Raw genomic sequence first — 14,324 nt, forward strand, 5'->3', positions numbered from 1 at the left:
TCCTTTTCCAACTGGTTAGACAACTAAATAAATTGGCTGGGTCAGGGTTTTGTTATTTACGTAAGATCATGCAAAGGGGTGTGTATGTGTGTGTGTGTGTGTGTGTGTGTGTGTGTGTACATGTGTGACACAGAGAGAAAGAAGAGATTCAGTGTCAATTTTTTAAAGTATTAACCACCAGTATTGTGTATTAACTAGCTGTTCTGCATGTAACAGGATAAGGCATGCATATCTCATTGCTATCATTGGTGTCACATTGATCTCCTTAAAGGCTAAAATGGTGGCCTCATCAGGATAATGTCTTCAGTACTAGCTCAGAGTCTGACACACAGTGAGCACTCAGGGAATTTTAATAAAAGGGCATACATGCTAAGATATTGAGGCCTCATTTGGTCAAGAATTCTCTCTTAGCATTGTCGACACTGGTAAGCTCTTTAGTGAGAATATTAACCTTGTGAGTAACTCTGAGGGACCCTTCTTCATCAGAAGGTCAAGCAGAAGAAGATACAAATTTCAACCTTAGCTAGCAAGACTGTCTTCTTTCCAGAACACAGTCGAGTAGTTTCAGATTTTCTTCTTTCTAAGAATATTTTATTTGCTGGCATAAGCAAGTTGCATTAACACATGTAGCAGGGACTAGACTAATAAGAATAATGAGGTGAAAATGAAAAATATGTTTCTCTGAAACACCAACATGAGGAGTAAAATAGGCAGTGGCAACAAGGAAAAGGGATGAAAGGAACTTGGTGGATCTTGATAGTAGTCAAATTTTATCTTGTAGAGACAAGCATGGAAGCTGTACAATTACAGAATAAAACTCACAAGGTTACAAATTGTAGTGGGAAAATTTAAATAAATACTTTGGAACACTTCATTCCTAAAAACTGGGGGGAGAGTGGAGAACCCAGTATCCCAGAACATCTGCACTTCATTACTGCCCACAGAGCTGCCCGTAGGACCAATAGAGAAACACGGCTGAATCACGGCTCCACACTGGCTGTTTGTAGGTGAGAAGGGGATCTAAGCTTTTCATGTAATTTCCTGGAACTCTAGGATTCTCCTCTACTGAGGACTTGCTTCTCTCTTTCTACAGGAACTGTTTTAATACCTGGCATGTCCTGTGAAACCTTTAGATGAAAGGTTGCTGGAAAATGTAAGAGGTGACTACTGCTGCCCAGTTTTGCATCTGCATGAGCGCCTTGCATGCGGGCTTCGTCAGAGGAATAAAATAATGTCAAACCAAAAAGGTTTCTAGTGGGCAGTTTGTCAAATACACCAGCCAGGCCAGTTAAGAATTAACAATATTGAAATGGCCTCTGGGGAGTACAAGAATATATCCTTTCCAGCATTCACTGGATTTCTGCTAGCATTTCTGTAAGCCAGCCCAGCAGCATTTCACACATTTGGTTGTATTAGAGATTGAGGGTATATGAGCGAAAAATATTATTATTCCTTGGCTTCTGGCCCTTTAGAAATTGCTCCGACCATTAGCACTGCCTCCAAACCTGACTTTGAAAGAGCTACTTGTTTGATATACGGGTTACCAGAAAACATTTGTGAAAAGTGGAGACTTAACAGGGAAAGAAAAAACAAGTTTATCCATTTTGGTGAAGTTTCTAGACAAGAAATTGCTTGAGAAAACCAAATAGCCCTTCTTGAATAAAAATGGCTCTGAGTTATGAAAAACCAACCTAAAAGCAATTTAGACTTGGGAAGAAAACAAAGAAAACCTTTCTGAGTTCTGAATCTAGTTGTAATTCCATACTACTTTGTAAAAAATTCACACTGGGATTTCTTAATGAGTTGTTTTAGATTCAGTACTGACCCAAGTGTTTCAGTGGGGGGGAAGAGAACCTTTAAAATGTGTATTCTTGTTTTAGGGGTTCCCAGGCAGAGTAACAAGCTGTGTTCTTTCAGCCATTGTGAACCGCAGCTTATGTTATCAGCCAAGAGACCGTCCCTGCTGTTCCCTTTGTAATACTCAGTTTTGCAGTAATTAAAGTTGTGGCCAGCAAAACCACTTGAGTATGAGGTCATCTCATGAATGAAAGGAAAAATAATTTCTCTGTCTCGTGCTCTCCTAGAAATCACTGGAGGAAATTTTTGAGACCCTAGTAAACCATTTGTTTCTCCACAAGCCCTGACTCCTCAGTTTTCCTCTGAGCATTGGGATGGGACAAAATAATTTTCTGTTAAGCACCTTTGACGTGCTAAGTATTGAACTCAATGCTTTACAGTGATTATCTTGAATCTTCACAATTCTAATAAGAGCCATTATTCCCATTTTAGAGATAAAGAAACCGAGGCAGAAAAATCAGCCTTCAAACCCAGGTTTACTTGACTCAACAGTCTGCAGTCTTTCCTTGGCACTGTGCTTGAATGGTGGTTTATCTAGCACTCCCCCCCATAGTTCCTAATGCCGTAGGAATTATTAACTACCAAATGGGGCTTCCACTCATATTTATAGCTCAGATGCAAGGGAACAACTTAATAGGATTATAGAGAGATTTCTCAAACTAAGTCATAACAACAGCACCAGAATATTCATTCCCATCCCATCTATTAAATTCAAATTATAGCCAACTGTTTATGCAAAGGGAAAGTGATGATCGACAAGGAATCAGAAAACTTGTGACAAGAGAAAATGAAGTTTATATTTTAACCTTGCACATCAAAAATCTAAACCAGCATCTAGCTCCTGTTCTGTTGAGATAAATCAAGCAAAATTTGACCTACCACCACCCAAAAACTAAATATGCTTACTTTGGAATTCTCCGAAGCTTTTTTTTTTTTTTTTTTTTGCAATGCACTTTATTCTTAGTTTTTTGTAATGAAAGACTTTGGAACTTTGGAGGAAATTGCTGTAACTTTTTTCTTTGTGTTTTTAGAGGTGGTTGCCATCTTTCCATCACTACCCATCTTTATTTTTATTGTTGGGAGTATTATTAATCTTTCAAAATAAATTTTAAAAAGCCACTTCTTGTGGTAAAATACAATCCAGACACAGAAGAATCACAAAGACAAATACATAACTTCATGAATTTTTGTAAGACACGTGCTCTTGAAACACCATCCAGGTCAAGAAATAGAACAGTGACTACTCTGGAACCCATCCACATAATCTAAGCAATCACAAACCTCTCTTTTCTCCCCAAATGTTACAGCTCTCCTGAATTTTTTGGTATTCACTATCTTGTTTTCCTGATTTAGAGTATTAGCACCAAAATGTGCATTGCTTAACGGTGGTTTGGTTTCTCAATTTTTTCGTTTTCTTTATCTTTTTTCCTCCCCTATTACTAATTCTATTAGTAAATAAAATTTACTACTTAGCACCATTGCTTTGTGAACATCATCTCTATTCATTTTGATTGTCTGAATCTTATTCTCTTGTAAATTCCTCAGAAAGGCCCCATGAGAACAGTATTCTCTAAATTCTTGCATGTTGACAGCCATTTAAGATCTTTATACTTGAAAAATCAATTTGGCTAAATATAAAATTCTTGGCTTACAACATCTTTAATATGTCTCTACAGTTTTATTGGTAATCTAATTTTCCTTCCCTTATAAATAATTTGATATTTTTTACTTGGATGCCCAGAAGATTTTTTTTTTTTAAAGATCAGTAACTTTACAGGCTATGTTGGTGTTGGTTATTCTGGGGCAACTTTTTCAGGGACCATATGGTTTGGTCTTTCAGTGTTTCAAATCTTTTGCTTTTTTTTTATTTCAGGAATTTTTTTTAAATTATAGTTCTTAATATTTTTTCTTTTTATTCTGGATTTCTTCTTTTGAGGACTCCTATTATGTGTATATTAAATCATCTGTTAATTAAAATTCATTAAAATTTATTACTTTCTCTCAAATCCCTCTTATCTGTCTTTTTTGATATTTAAGTTTTTCTCCTTTTTATCTTCTCATTATCCAAAGGTGTTCTCTGTTGTACTTATTCAATATTGCATCCCTTCTAGCTTAGTCTTCATTTTTAATGATTTTTAAAATTTTTCCTTTCTGAGTATATCACTCCATTTCTGGGTTTCTATCTCTGATGTAAGTTATTCTTTCATATATTATGTCATTTGATTAATATCTTTTGGACTCAATAGCAGTAGGTATAAGCAGAAAAATAGAAGTTAGAGAAACTAGAATATTTTTTATCTTTGGGGGCATATCCCCCTGGCATGTATTATCTATAGGTATGTTATTTTGCTATTCATTCTCTTTCTTAAAATAACTTTAGAAAACTAAACCTTAACCATGTGATATTTCTAATGTTCATGTGAACTTTTTTCTTGATTATTAAAAGGAGATATGACTCCAAAACTTTGTTATAGTTTTAAGCTGTATTTCAAAACTATGGGTGATAACCTTCTGGTTACCAGACCTCCTGTTTTTTCTCCTTTACTTTTATCTGGAACTTCTTTTTCCTTTGTCCTTACTGTTCCTGGACTGCTCAATTTGGAGTCTCATCATGGATGAGAGTTTCGTCTATTGAGTGTTTAGAGTTCCCGAGCCCAGACTAATCTAGTCCCTTACCATTGGCAGCTACGTTGAAATGTGAACATACCCACCCAGGAGCCAGTACACTGTCCCTTCATGATCTGGGAATTTTTCGGATCCAGCCAATACCTAGTTGCTTCCCTCTGCTTCCTCCTCTGCACCATTTCTGATATGGCATGTTGTGACTTTGGAAAGTCTGTCTCTATATCCACTCGTATTTTGGGCCTCATGGATATGTCCAGTCACCTAATTTTGGTTTATATGTTTTCCCTGAGTTTTGGGGTTTGCACACTTCATGTCCCATGAAGAAGATTCAGAGAGATTAAGAACTATGTCACCATGATTATCCAGGACCCTCCTTGCTTGCTTTGTATCTTCATGCTTCATGGAGATTTCCATATGAGTTTAATGGATGGAGTGAGAGCAATGCTAGATATTGGACAGGTTACTTTCATTTTCCTACTTGATAGTGGGGATATTCTTATCAAAAATGGAATGGAGTTTCTCATTTCCAGGAATAAATGCAATGTCAGTGAGAGCCCATAATATAAGTTAGAACTGAAAAGATAATGGCTTTTAAAAACACAGCCTAGCAGTTCTGCCAAGTATTGTTTGCAAACAACTGTAACACTTCCCCTAGGAATCAGACAAAAGAAATGATTGGTGGCCAAATTATTCATAATTTAACTATATCTAAAACATATAGCTTTGGCCGGGATTAAAGTTAATAGCTAGACAATCAGGAACATAACACAATTTACTGTTTTACAGTCCATGCCTTCATTCAACAAATATTTTTGGCAGTGGGTTAAATGCTATGAGATAAAGAGTATGTTTCAGCTCAGTTCCCTCATGTAATGAGATTTTTTTTGGTACGACTTTACAGTACAATAAGGGAAACAGATATTTGAAACAAAACCAAGAATAGCCACAGAGCAAACAGTCCCCACTGCAGCCCGTATTGGACTTCTCTCTCTTCTCCTGAGAGGCTATGTTCTCTCCCTCTACTGGGCCTTCTGCCCATAGTGACCTTTACCTTTCTAAGTAAATCCTACTCAGTCTTCAGGTCTCCACTTAATCTTTACTCTCTTATTCTCATAACGTCTTGTACTTTAGCTTTGAAGGTAAGTCACACTGATTTTTCTTCCCCAGAGACTGTACGTTCCAGGAGATGCAAGTACCGCGTCAGTTCTGTTCATGTCTGTATCCTCAGTTCCTGGCCCATTGTGTGTCTAATAAGTGATGATGGAAAATTAAATATCTGAAGCTCAGAAGGGTGACTGCATCTGGGAAGTTATAAGTGGATGTGTTACAAGTACGGTTAGAAATGATAGGGGCCCCTGGGTGGCCCAGTTGGTTAAGCATCTGCCTTCGGCTCAGGTTGTGATCCCAGGGTCCTTAGATCAAAACCCGCATCGGGTTCCCTGCTTAGTGGGGAGCCTGCTTCTCCCTCCCCCTTCTCTTGCTCTCTCTTTCAACCTCAAATAAATAAATAAAATAAAAAAGAAATAGAAAACAAATGATATAAGCATAATATTCCTTTGGATGATTATTAATGTTTTTGTTTATTTTAACTAAGAGATAATTTTCTTTTTTTAAAGATTTATTTATTTGAGGGCACCTGGGCGGCTCAGTCGTTAGGCAGCTGCCTTCGGCTCGGGTCATGATCCCAGGGTCCTGGGATGGAGGCCCACATGGGACTCCCTGCTCAGTGGGAAGCCTGCTTCTCCCTCCCCCACTCTCCTTGCTTGTGTTCCCTCTCTCTCTGTGTCTCTCTCTGTCAAATAAATAAATGAAGTCTTTTTTAAAAAAAGATTTATTTATTTGAGAGACAGAGAGCGAGCATGTGCTCACATGTATGTGTGTGTGAGAGCAGGGGAGGGGAAAGACAGAAGTTGAGGGAGAGAAAGAATCTGAGTCTCCACTCAGCAGGGAGCCCAACGCAGGCTCAATCTCATGACCCTGAGATCATGACCTGAGCCAAAATCAAGAGTCACACTTAACCAACTGAGCCACCTGGGCACCCCTAGGAGATAAATGTCTATGTTAAAACTTAAAAAATAAAAATGACATATGAGCATTATGTTTTAGGTCCAACAGGACAAGTGACGATAGTCAAAAGAAGGCATCCTTCTGTTACCTGATGAGAGCGGCTTGCAGTAGGCTGAGATTTGAGAGTGTAGCTGTTGGTGATAAGAAATCTAGGTTGCAGTTGCAGAACATCTTTTCATATAAGTTGTACTTCAAAAAAGAAAAAGATTAAAAATAAATCCAGCATGTTCCAGGTGTGATCAAAAGATTATAAAATCTATCACCAAGGGTATAAGAACAAATCTAGCAAAAAACAATGCTTAAACACTCCATAAACACTAAAGGATTCAAATTTGTCACAAAACACTATTAATTTCATGAAATATCATGAGTATCTATGATTGGCCATCTAGATTGGGGTGGATCTAGTGAATAAGTATTCAAACCAAGCCCACAAAATAGTCTCTAAAAATCATGATTTTAATGTACAGGAGCTTTTGACAAAGTCCTTAAGTGGAAAATATAAAAGACATTTCTTTTTAAAATTTTAATTCCAGTAGGGTTAACATGTACTGCTGTATTAGTTTTAGGTATACAGTATAGTGATTTAACAATTCTATACATCACTCAGTGTGCATCATGGTAAGCGGACTCTTAATCCCCTTGACCTGTTTCACCCACCCCCCACCCACCTCCCTGCTGGTAACCACCAGTTTGTTCTCTAGAGTTAAGAGTCTGTGTTTTGGTTTATCCAATTTTGAGAATGACACAAGTAGCTCAGTGGAAATCCCTAGATTTGTTTAAAATAGCATCGCTGGCAAAAGCAGGATTATGTGCACAGTTCCAATCGCCTGTCCCAGCACAACACCAGGCAGGCCTATACCAGTGGGTTAAGATGCTATGCTGAGCCTGCCTCTTGAGTTTTAGAAGAACCTAGGTCCTGCACCTCTGCTTTGGTTATGATACTTTCTGACAGTCGGCTTGAGTTGCTTTACTTGGAGGAGCGTTAGAATCTGTTTCTAATGAAAGATGCCTGTAAATACACCCTCATCTCACTAAGGCCCCACAGTGGGCTTTTAAAAAACACTTTCTCCACATTTGCATTTATTTCTGGTGTGTTTTCCTTTGGATTTGAGAAGGATGCATGAAAGTTTAGGGTCACAAACAATCAGCAGCAGCCTTCTTGGCATGATTCATTTCTATAAGGAGGTAGAAAGGTAGACCAAATGACATTTCTAGGATTTTTCCAGACTTACACTATGACTGTTATGAGAATGTTTTATGATTGGAATTGGCAACCCCTTCCCTGGGATTTATCATTATGTGCGAGCATAGACTTTTAGGCTACGTATCCCACACCGTGCCTGAGACACTTTAGGGCTGAAAAATGCTTATCATCCCCTGCCAGTTAGCACAGAGGACTGGAGAACTGCTCTGATGATGCCAAGTCACAGGCCCCATCCCTGTAGAAGCCAGTTAATGTCAAGCGAAGGAAAGATCCGTTCCCCAGCTAAAACCTGCACCTTGAATCTCAGCCAGCTCTTGGCTGCATGAAAATTCAGTGAGCTTACGCCTGATCATAGGAGACACGACGAAAGGGAAGGTAGGTGAATCAAGGCAAAACCATCATCACTCTTGAAAAGAAAAATCTAAATATAATCATTTCCTATTCACAATGTCAAAAGCATCATCTTCTTAGAAGATGCTATAGATTCTACAACTTGATGAAATTACTTTTTTCCTGTCCTTACATCCTTTCCTACATGTTGATGATTGTTGAAATCCTGATGGTGACAGCAGGCAGAATCTTCATTAGTTTTGGGTCACGGAGTGACATGAGGTTCATGGAGAACATGTATTTCCTGGGTACAGTCACTACAGTATAATGGATTGTTGGATTCATATTTGAAATTAGTTGGGGCAGGCTATATACACTCTTTTTCTTTCACAGGCTCTCTCTCCGGCTTATAGCCACATAGAGATTGTTCCTTAAACTTTGGTGGAAGATTTACCAGGCTTTCCATTATTTATTTATTTATTTATTTATTTTAGATTTATTTATCTATTTATTTGAGAAAGAGAGAGAGAGCACAAGCAGAGGGAGCAGCAGGAAGAGAAAGAGGGAAAAGCAGGCTCCCCGCTGAGCAGGGAGCTGGATGCAGTTCTTGATCCCAGGACCCTGAGATCGGGACCTGAGCCAAAGGCAGTCACTTAATGACCAAGCCACCTAGGTGTCCCTATCTTTTTTTATATTTTTGTCACAGAGAGAGAGAGCACAAGTAGAGGGAGCAGCAGGCAGAGGCAGAGAGAGAAGCAGACTCCCCACTGAGCAGAGAGCCTGATGTGGGGCTCTATCCCAGGACACTGCAATTATGACCTTAGCTGAAGGCAGATGCTTAATCGACTGAGCCACCCTAGAGCCCCTCCATTTTACACTTAGATGAAATACAATACAAAACAAGACCAAAAAACAGAGCCAAATAGCTAGTTTCATCCTCAATCCCAGAGAATGGGGAAGACACCCTCTCTCTCACTTCAGATTCCTCTCCCTAAAATACACCCCCAGAAATTCATATTTCTCCTTTTCTTCCAGGTCTTCTGGAACACTTCTCAAAGCATTATCTCTGCCATGATATTCTCCTAGCCCCCAATCCTTATCTCCTTGCCTTGATTTATTTTCTTTGTAGCACTTTTTTCCGTTATTACATTTGGTAATGACTTGTTCATTTGTTTCTCTTGTTCCCTGCTATATCTCTAGTGCTAAAGCAATGCCTGACATAGAATAGGGGCTCAATATAGATTAACTGACAAATGATTTGATGAATATGAATATAAATTAATAAATAGACATTATGACAGCAATAAAATGACATGCATTTATAGTGATACATTTTTCAAACCAGATTTGCCTTATTTTAAAACACAACTTTCTTCCAATTACCCATTGTCTCAATCTTCTCAGGGAAAAGTCTTACAAAATCTGAATACTGGTTTATTTTCCTGACACAGAGTTGCAAGTAATCCCTAGTTCGTTTATTAATTTTTTTTAAATATAAAGGCAGGCTACTTCTTTTGGTACTGGAGGTAAAATTGACAACATAAAATTAACAATTTTAAAGCATACACTTTTGTGTTATTTAGTACATTGACAATGTGAAACCATTACTGCTATCTAGTTTTAATGCATTTTCATCAAAACTATTATTTTTTGAAAACTAATTATTCATCTTGGAATGGTAGAAAACTAATCCATTACATAATAAAATGGTAAGTAAAGGGAAAGAATCAAGTTCTTATCTCAGTATCCCTATGTAGCTCTTACATGGGGTAACCAAATACTAGATGAAGGAAAGTAGATATTTTTAAAAACACTGACAAATGAAAAAGAATTAAAAGAAATTATTAATTTGGCACTTTACTATTTGGGTTTCCCAATGAATTAGTGGATCTAGCCACTGAGCATAAGTATGTACAAATATCACAAAAACAAAGACATCTTGACATTTTGTGTCTTCTAATAGAAGAGCACAATGCCATCTATAGTTTTGCCAAAGAAAGAAAATAGAGTTTGTCCAAGCCTCTGCATTTAGTTGCCTATTTTCTAGAAACACAGAAGACAGAGAAACATGTTGAACCACACCTCGATATGCCATCAGCAAAGTCCAGACTGTGAGGAACTCTGGAGGTCAAATTCCCTGTGTTCTTCAAATAATAAATTGTAGGAAAAACAGGCTGAAAGGGAAACCTGTAGATGAAGACACTTAAAATACATAACTGTTGCTAATATTAAACAAAGTGTCTAGGGATGCAGATTCAAGGGTAAAAATATAAAGAAATGCAAAGAAATTATAAATACAGAAGTCATGGTATGGTTACTTTGGAGAAGAGAGAGATGAGATTGTGGCTGAGACAGGACATATAACCTTAAAGTTATATTTTCTGATTTGAGTAATAGTTATAAGAGTGTAATTAAAAATTCATTAAGTTCAAATAAAATAAAATAAATATGCATTGAGTTTCCTCTAAGATCAGGGACAAGATAAGAATGCTTGTTTTCACCACTGCAATTCAACATTGTATTAGAAGCTCTGGCCAGGGCAGTTGGGCAAGATATAGAAATAAAGGCATCCAAATAAGAAAGGAAGAGGCAAGTGTATCTCTATTCATAGATAACATGATCCTATATATAGAAAACCCCACAGAATGCACACAAAAAAGCTAATATAGTTAATAAGTGAATTCAGCAAATTTGCAAGATATAAGAGCAATACACAGAAATGAGTTGTGCTTATACATACTAGCAATGCATGATCTGAAAAGGAAATTTTTTTAAAAATTCCATTTACAATAGCATCCAGAAGAATAAAATACCTGGGAATAAATTTAACCAAGGAGATGAAAAACTTATAAAATGAAAACTATAAAACATTGTGAAGGAAATTAAAGACCTAATAAATGGAAGGATATCCTGCATTCGTGGATTGCAAGACAGAATATTGTTAAGATATGATCACTACCTGAAGCAGTCCACAGATTCAATGCAATGCTTACCAAAATTCCAGTGGTTTTCTTGTAGAAATAGAAAAGCAATGCTCAAATTCATATGAAATTGCAAAGGGTTCTGAAGAGCCAAAATAATAATAACAAACAAGAACAAAGTTGGAGGACTCATACTTCCTGATTTCAAAACTTATTACAAATCTATAGTAAACAAAATACTGTGGTACTGGGATCAAGATAAACATGCAGATTAATGGAACAGAACTCAGAGTTCAGAAGGAAGCCCATGCATCTATGGCTAACTGATATTTAACAAGGGTGTTGAAACCTTTCAATGAGGAAAGAACAGTCCCTTCAACAAACAGTGCTGGGACAACTGTATATGCACATGCAAAAAGAATAAAGTTGGACCCCTTCCTCACATATTATTCAAAATTAGCTCAAATTGATCAAGGATCTATATATAAAACTGTAAGATTCTTTGGAGAAATAGGTGTAAATCTTCATGACCTTAGATTAGGCAATGGATCCTTAGGTCTAACACCAAACACACAAATAAACACAAAAATAGATGAATAGAACTTCATCAAAATTTAAACTTTTAGCCATCAAATATCATTACTAAGAAAATGAAAGGACAGCCCTACAAAAGGGGTAAAAATAGTTACAGATCACATGTCAGGCTATCTAAAGTGCTCATAGAAATTAAAAAGGGACAAACCACTCAATTTAAAATGAGCAAAGGACTTTAATTGACATATGTCCAAAGTAAATATACAGATGGCCAGCAAGCATATAAAAAGATACTCAACATCATTAACCACTGGGAAAATGCACATCAAAACTATGATATACCTTGGGGGTGCCTGGGTGGCTCAGTGAGTTGGGCCTCTGCCTTCAGCTCAGGTCATGATCCCAGGGTCCTGGGATCAAGCCCCACATCAGGCAGGGAGCCTGCTTCCCCCCTCTCTCTCTCTGCCTGCCTCTCTGCTTACTTGTGATCTCGGTCTGTCAAATAAATAAATAAAATCTTTAAAAAAAAAAGTTTTGGGGCACCTGGGTCGTTCAGTTCGTTAAGCAACTGCCTTCGGCTCGGGTTGTGATCCTGGAGTCCCAGGATCAAGTCCCACATTGGGCTCCCTGCTTAGCAGGGAGTCTGCTCCTCCTGCTGACCTCTCTCCTCTCGTGCTCTCTCTCTCAAATAAATAAATAAAATCTTAAAAAAAAAAAAAGAAAGAAAGAAACTATGATATACCACCTTATACCCACCAGGATGGTTAAAACCAACAACAGCAGCAACAACAACAAACCAGAAAATAACAAATGTTGATGAGGATGTGAAAAAATTGGAAGCCTCAAAAATTCTGGTGGGAATGTAAAGTGGTCCAACTCCTATGGAAAATGGCTTGGCACCTCCTCAAAAAGTTAAAGGTAGAACTAGGATATGATTCCATCTTTGCACTCCTAGGCATTACCCAAAAGAATTGAAAACAGGTGCTCAAATAAGTACATGCACACCCATGGTTATACCAACACTAATCACATCTCCCAAGGAGTAGAAATAGTGCAAATGTCCATCAGTTGATGAGTCAATAAATGAATTGTGGGATATCCATACAATAGAATATTATTTGACCATAAAAAGGAATGAAGTAATGATACATGGTCCATCACGGAGGAATCTCAGAAATATTCTGTTAAGTAGAATAAGCCAGACACAGGAAGTTACACCTTGTATGATTCCATTTATATTAAATACCCCAAGAAGTAAATCCCTAGAGACAGAATGCATCTTGGTGTTTGCCAGGGACTGGGAGGAGGGCAGGATGGGAAGAAAATGCTTCATGGGTAAGAGGTTCCGTGTGGAGTGATGGAAATATTTTGCACCTAGATAGATAGAGGCGATGCTTACCAACACTGTGAAAGTCCTAAGGGCCACCGAACTGTCCACTAAATTGTTCATTTTGTGTTATGTGAATTTTGCCTCAATAAATGATTTTAAATGTACTAAGCTATTTAAAAAAACCTAACCTACAATCCCACACATACCTCTTTATAAGCTCTGTGAGATGGACAAATGTGTAAATGTACTTTTCTCTGGAGAAGAGAGGAGAAAGGAGGAGGTACATACTCTCAAATGGTAACTTTGGACAAGGAAAAGCCAGGCTCTCTTCTTGGCTCACATCATTACAGTAATTATTTCATAAAATGAAAAGTTTCCATTTCCCCCATGTATCCAGTTCATTCTAACACATTTCCTCTGGATTACTGACAGACCGTTTAAACATATGCTTCTTGTATTTTACAGACATACTTGGCAAGTGCAAGACAAAATTGACGCAAACAATGTGGCTTACACAACCGGGAAGCTAAGCTTTCACACTGATTATCCAGCCCTCCATCATCCACCTGGGGTAAGGTGAGCCTCAACTTATTTTCCACAAGACAGGCCAAGGACCAGTATCCTCCTGTATTTTGAGTCTAAGTGACTCTATGTTTCACTAGTTAACTTGTCCTACATAGATTCTTCTTCAAGCATAATCCAAACATGAAATCTCTGTGTGCCTAAATCCAGAATAGCCCGAGATTTCCAAGGGATAGAAGATTTTTGTGTATTTTTGAAAAAACAAAAAACAAAAAACAAAAAAAACTTTCTTTGTTTCCTTTTGGAAATAACTATTGACACTTTTTGCTTTGCTTAGACAAATTTTATGATAGTACTACATCTTCAGGTCCTTTTGCATATTTACTATTCCCAAAAGAGTTAAAAGAGAAAATGAAACCAGGGAACACAATGTAGGGTTTTCCCATAAAGTCACATGACTACCATTCATATCAGTTAGCTATCACTGCATGAAAACCACTTCATAACTTAGTGGATTGAAAGAATACCACTGGGGTGCCTGGGTGGGGTCTGCCTTTGGCTGGGGTCACGAACTTCGGGTCCTGGGATCAAGTTCTGCATTAGGTTCCTTGGTCAGCCTGAAGCCTGCTTCTCTCTCTGCCGCTCCCCCTACTTCTGCTCTCTCTCTCTCTCTCTCTCTCTCTCTCAAAAAAATAAAATCTTTTGAAAAAATTAGACTAGAAAACTAAAAATTCTAATTTAATATTTTAATTATCTGTTTTTAAGTGAGGTTAGGTTTTGTTTCTGGGTTAAAATTGAAAGCCTAAGGAAAAGTGATTACGTGGCTTTGTAAATATTCTTGATGCTTGACATTTTCATAGCATTTTATACTTTTTCAAAGTATGCTATATATATTACTTTGTCTGATCCCTCTTAACATTCCTGTAAGGCA

At 37.6% G+C, this 14,324-nt stretch overlaps 1 protein-coding gene across 2 annotated transcripts in view; it reads left to right on the forward strand.

Annotated features, from left to right (window-relative positions):
* The window catches only part of BBOX1 (gamma-butyrobetaine hydroxylase 1), a 59,965-nt gene that overhangs the window by 33,128 nt on the left and 12,513 nt on the right, over positions 1 to 14,324 (forward strand). For both annotated transcript variants that reach the window (XM_044258987.1, XM_044258986.1), the window contains exon 5: positions 13,337 to 13,442. In XM_044258987.1, coding sequence (XP_044114922.1) covers positions 13,337 to 13,442 — 106 coding nt within the window. The remainder of the gene's footprint in view (positions 1 to 13,336; positions 13,443 to 14,324) is intronic.

Source organism: Neovison vison, chromosome 7 (assembly GCF_020171115.1).
Source record: "Neovison vison isolate M4711 chromosome 7, ASM_NN_V1, whole genome shotgun sequence".
Classification (NCBI taxonomy): Eukaryota; Metazoa; Chordata; class Mammalia; order Carnivora; family Mustelidae; genus Neogale; species Neogale vison.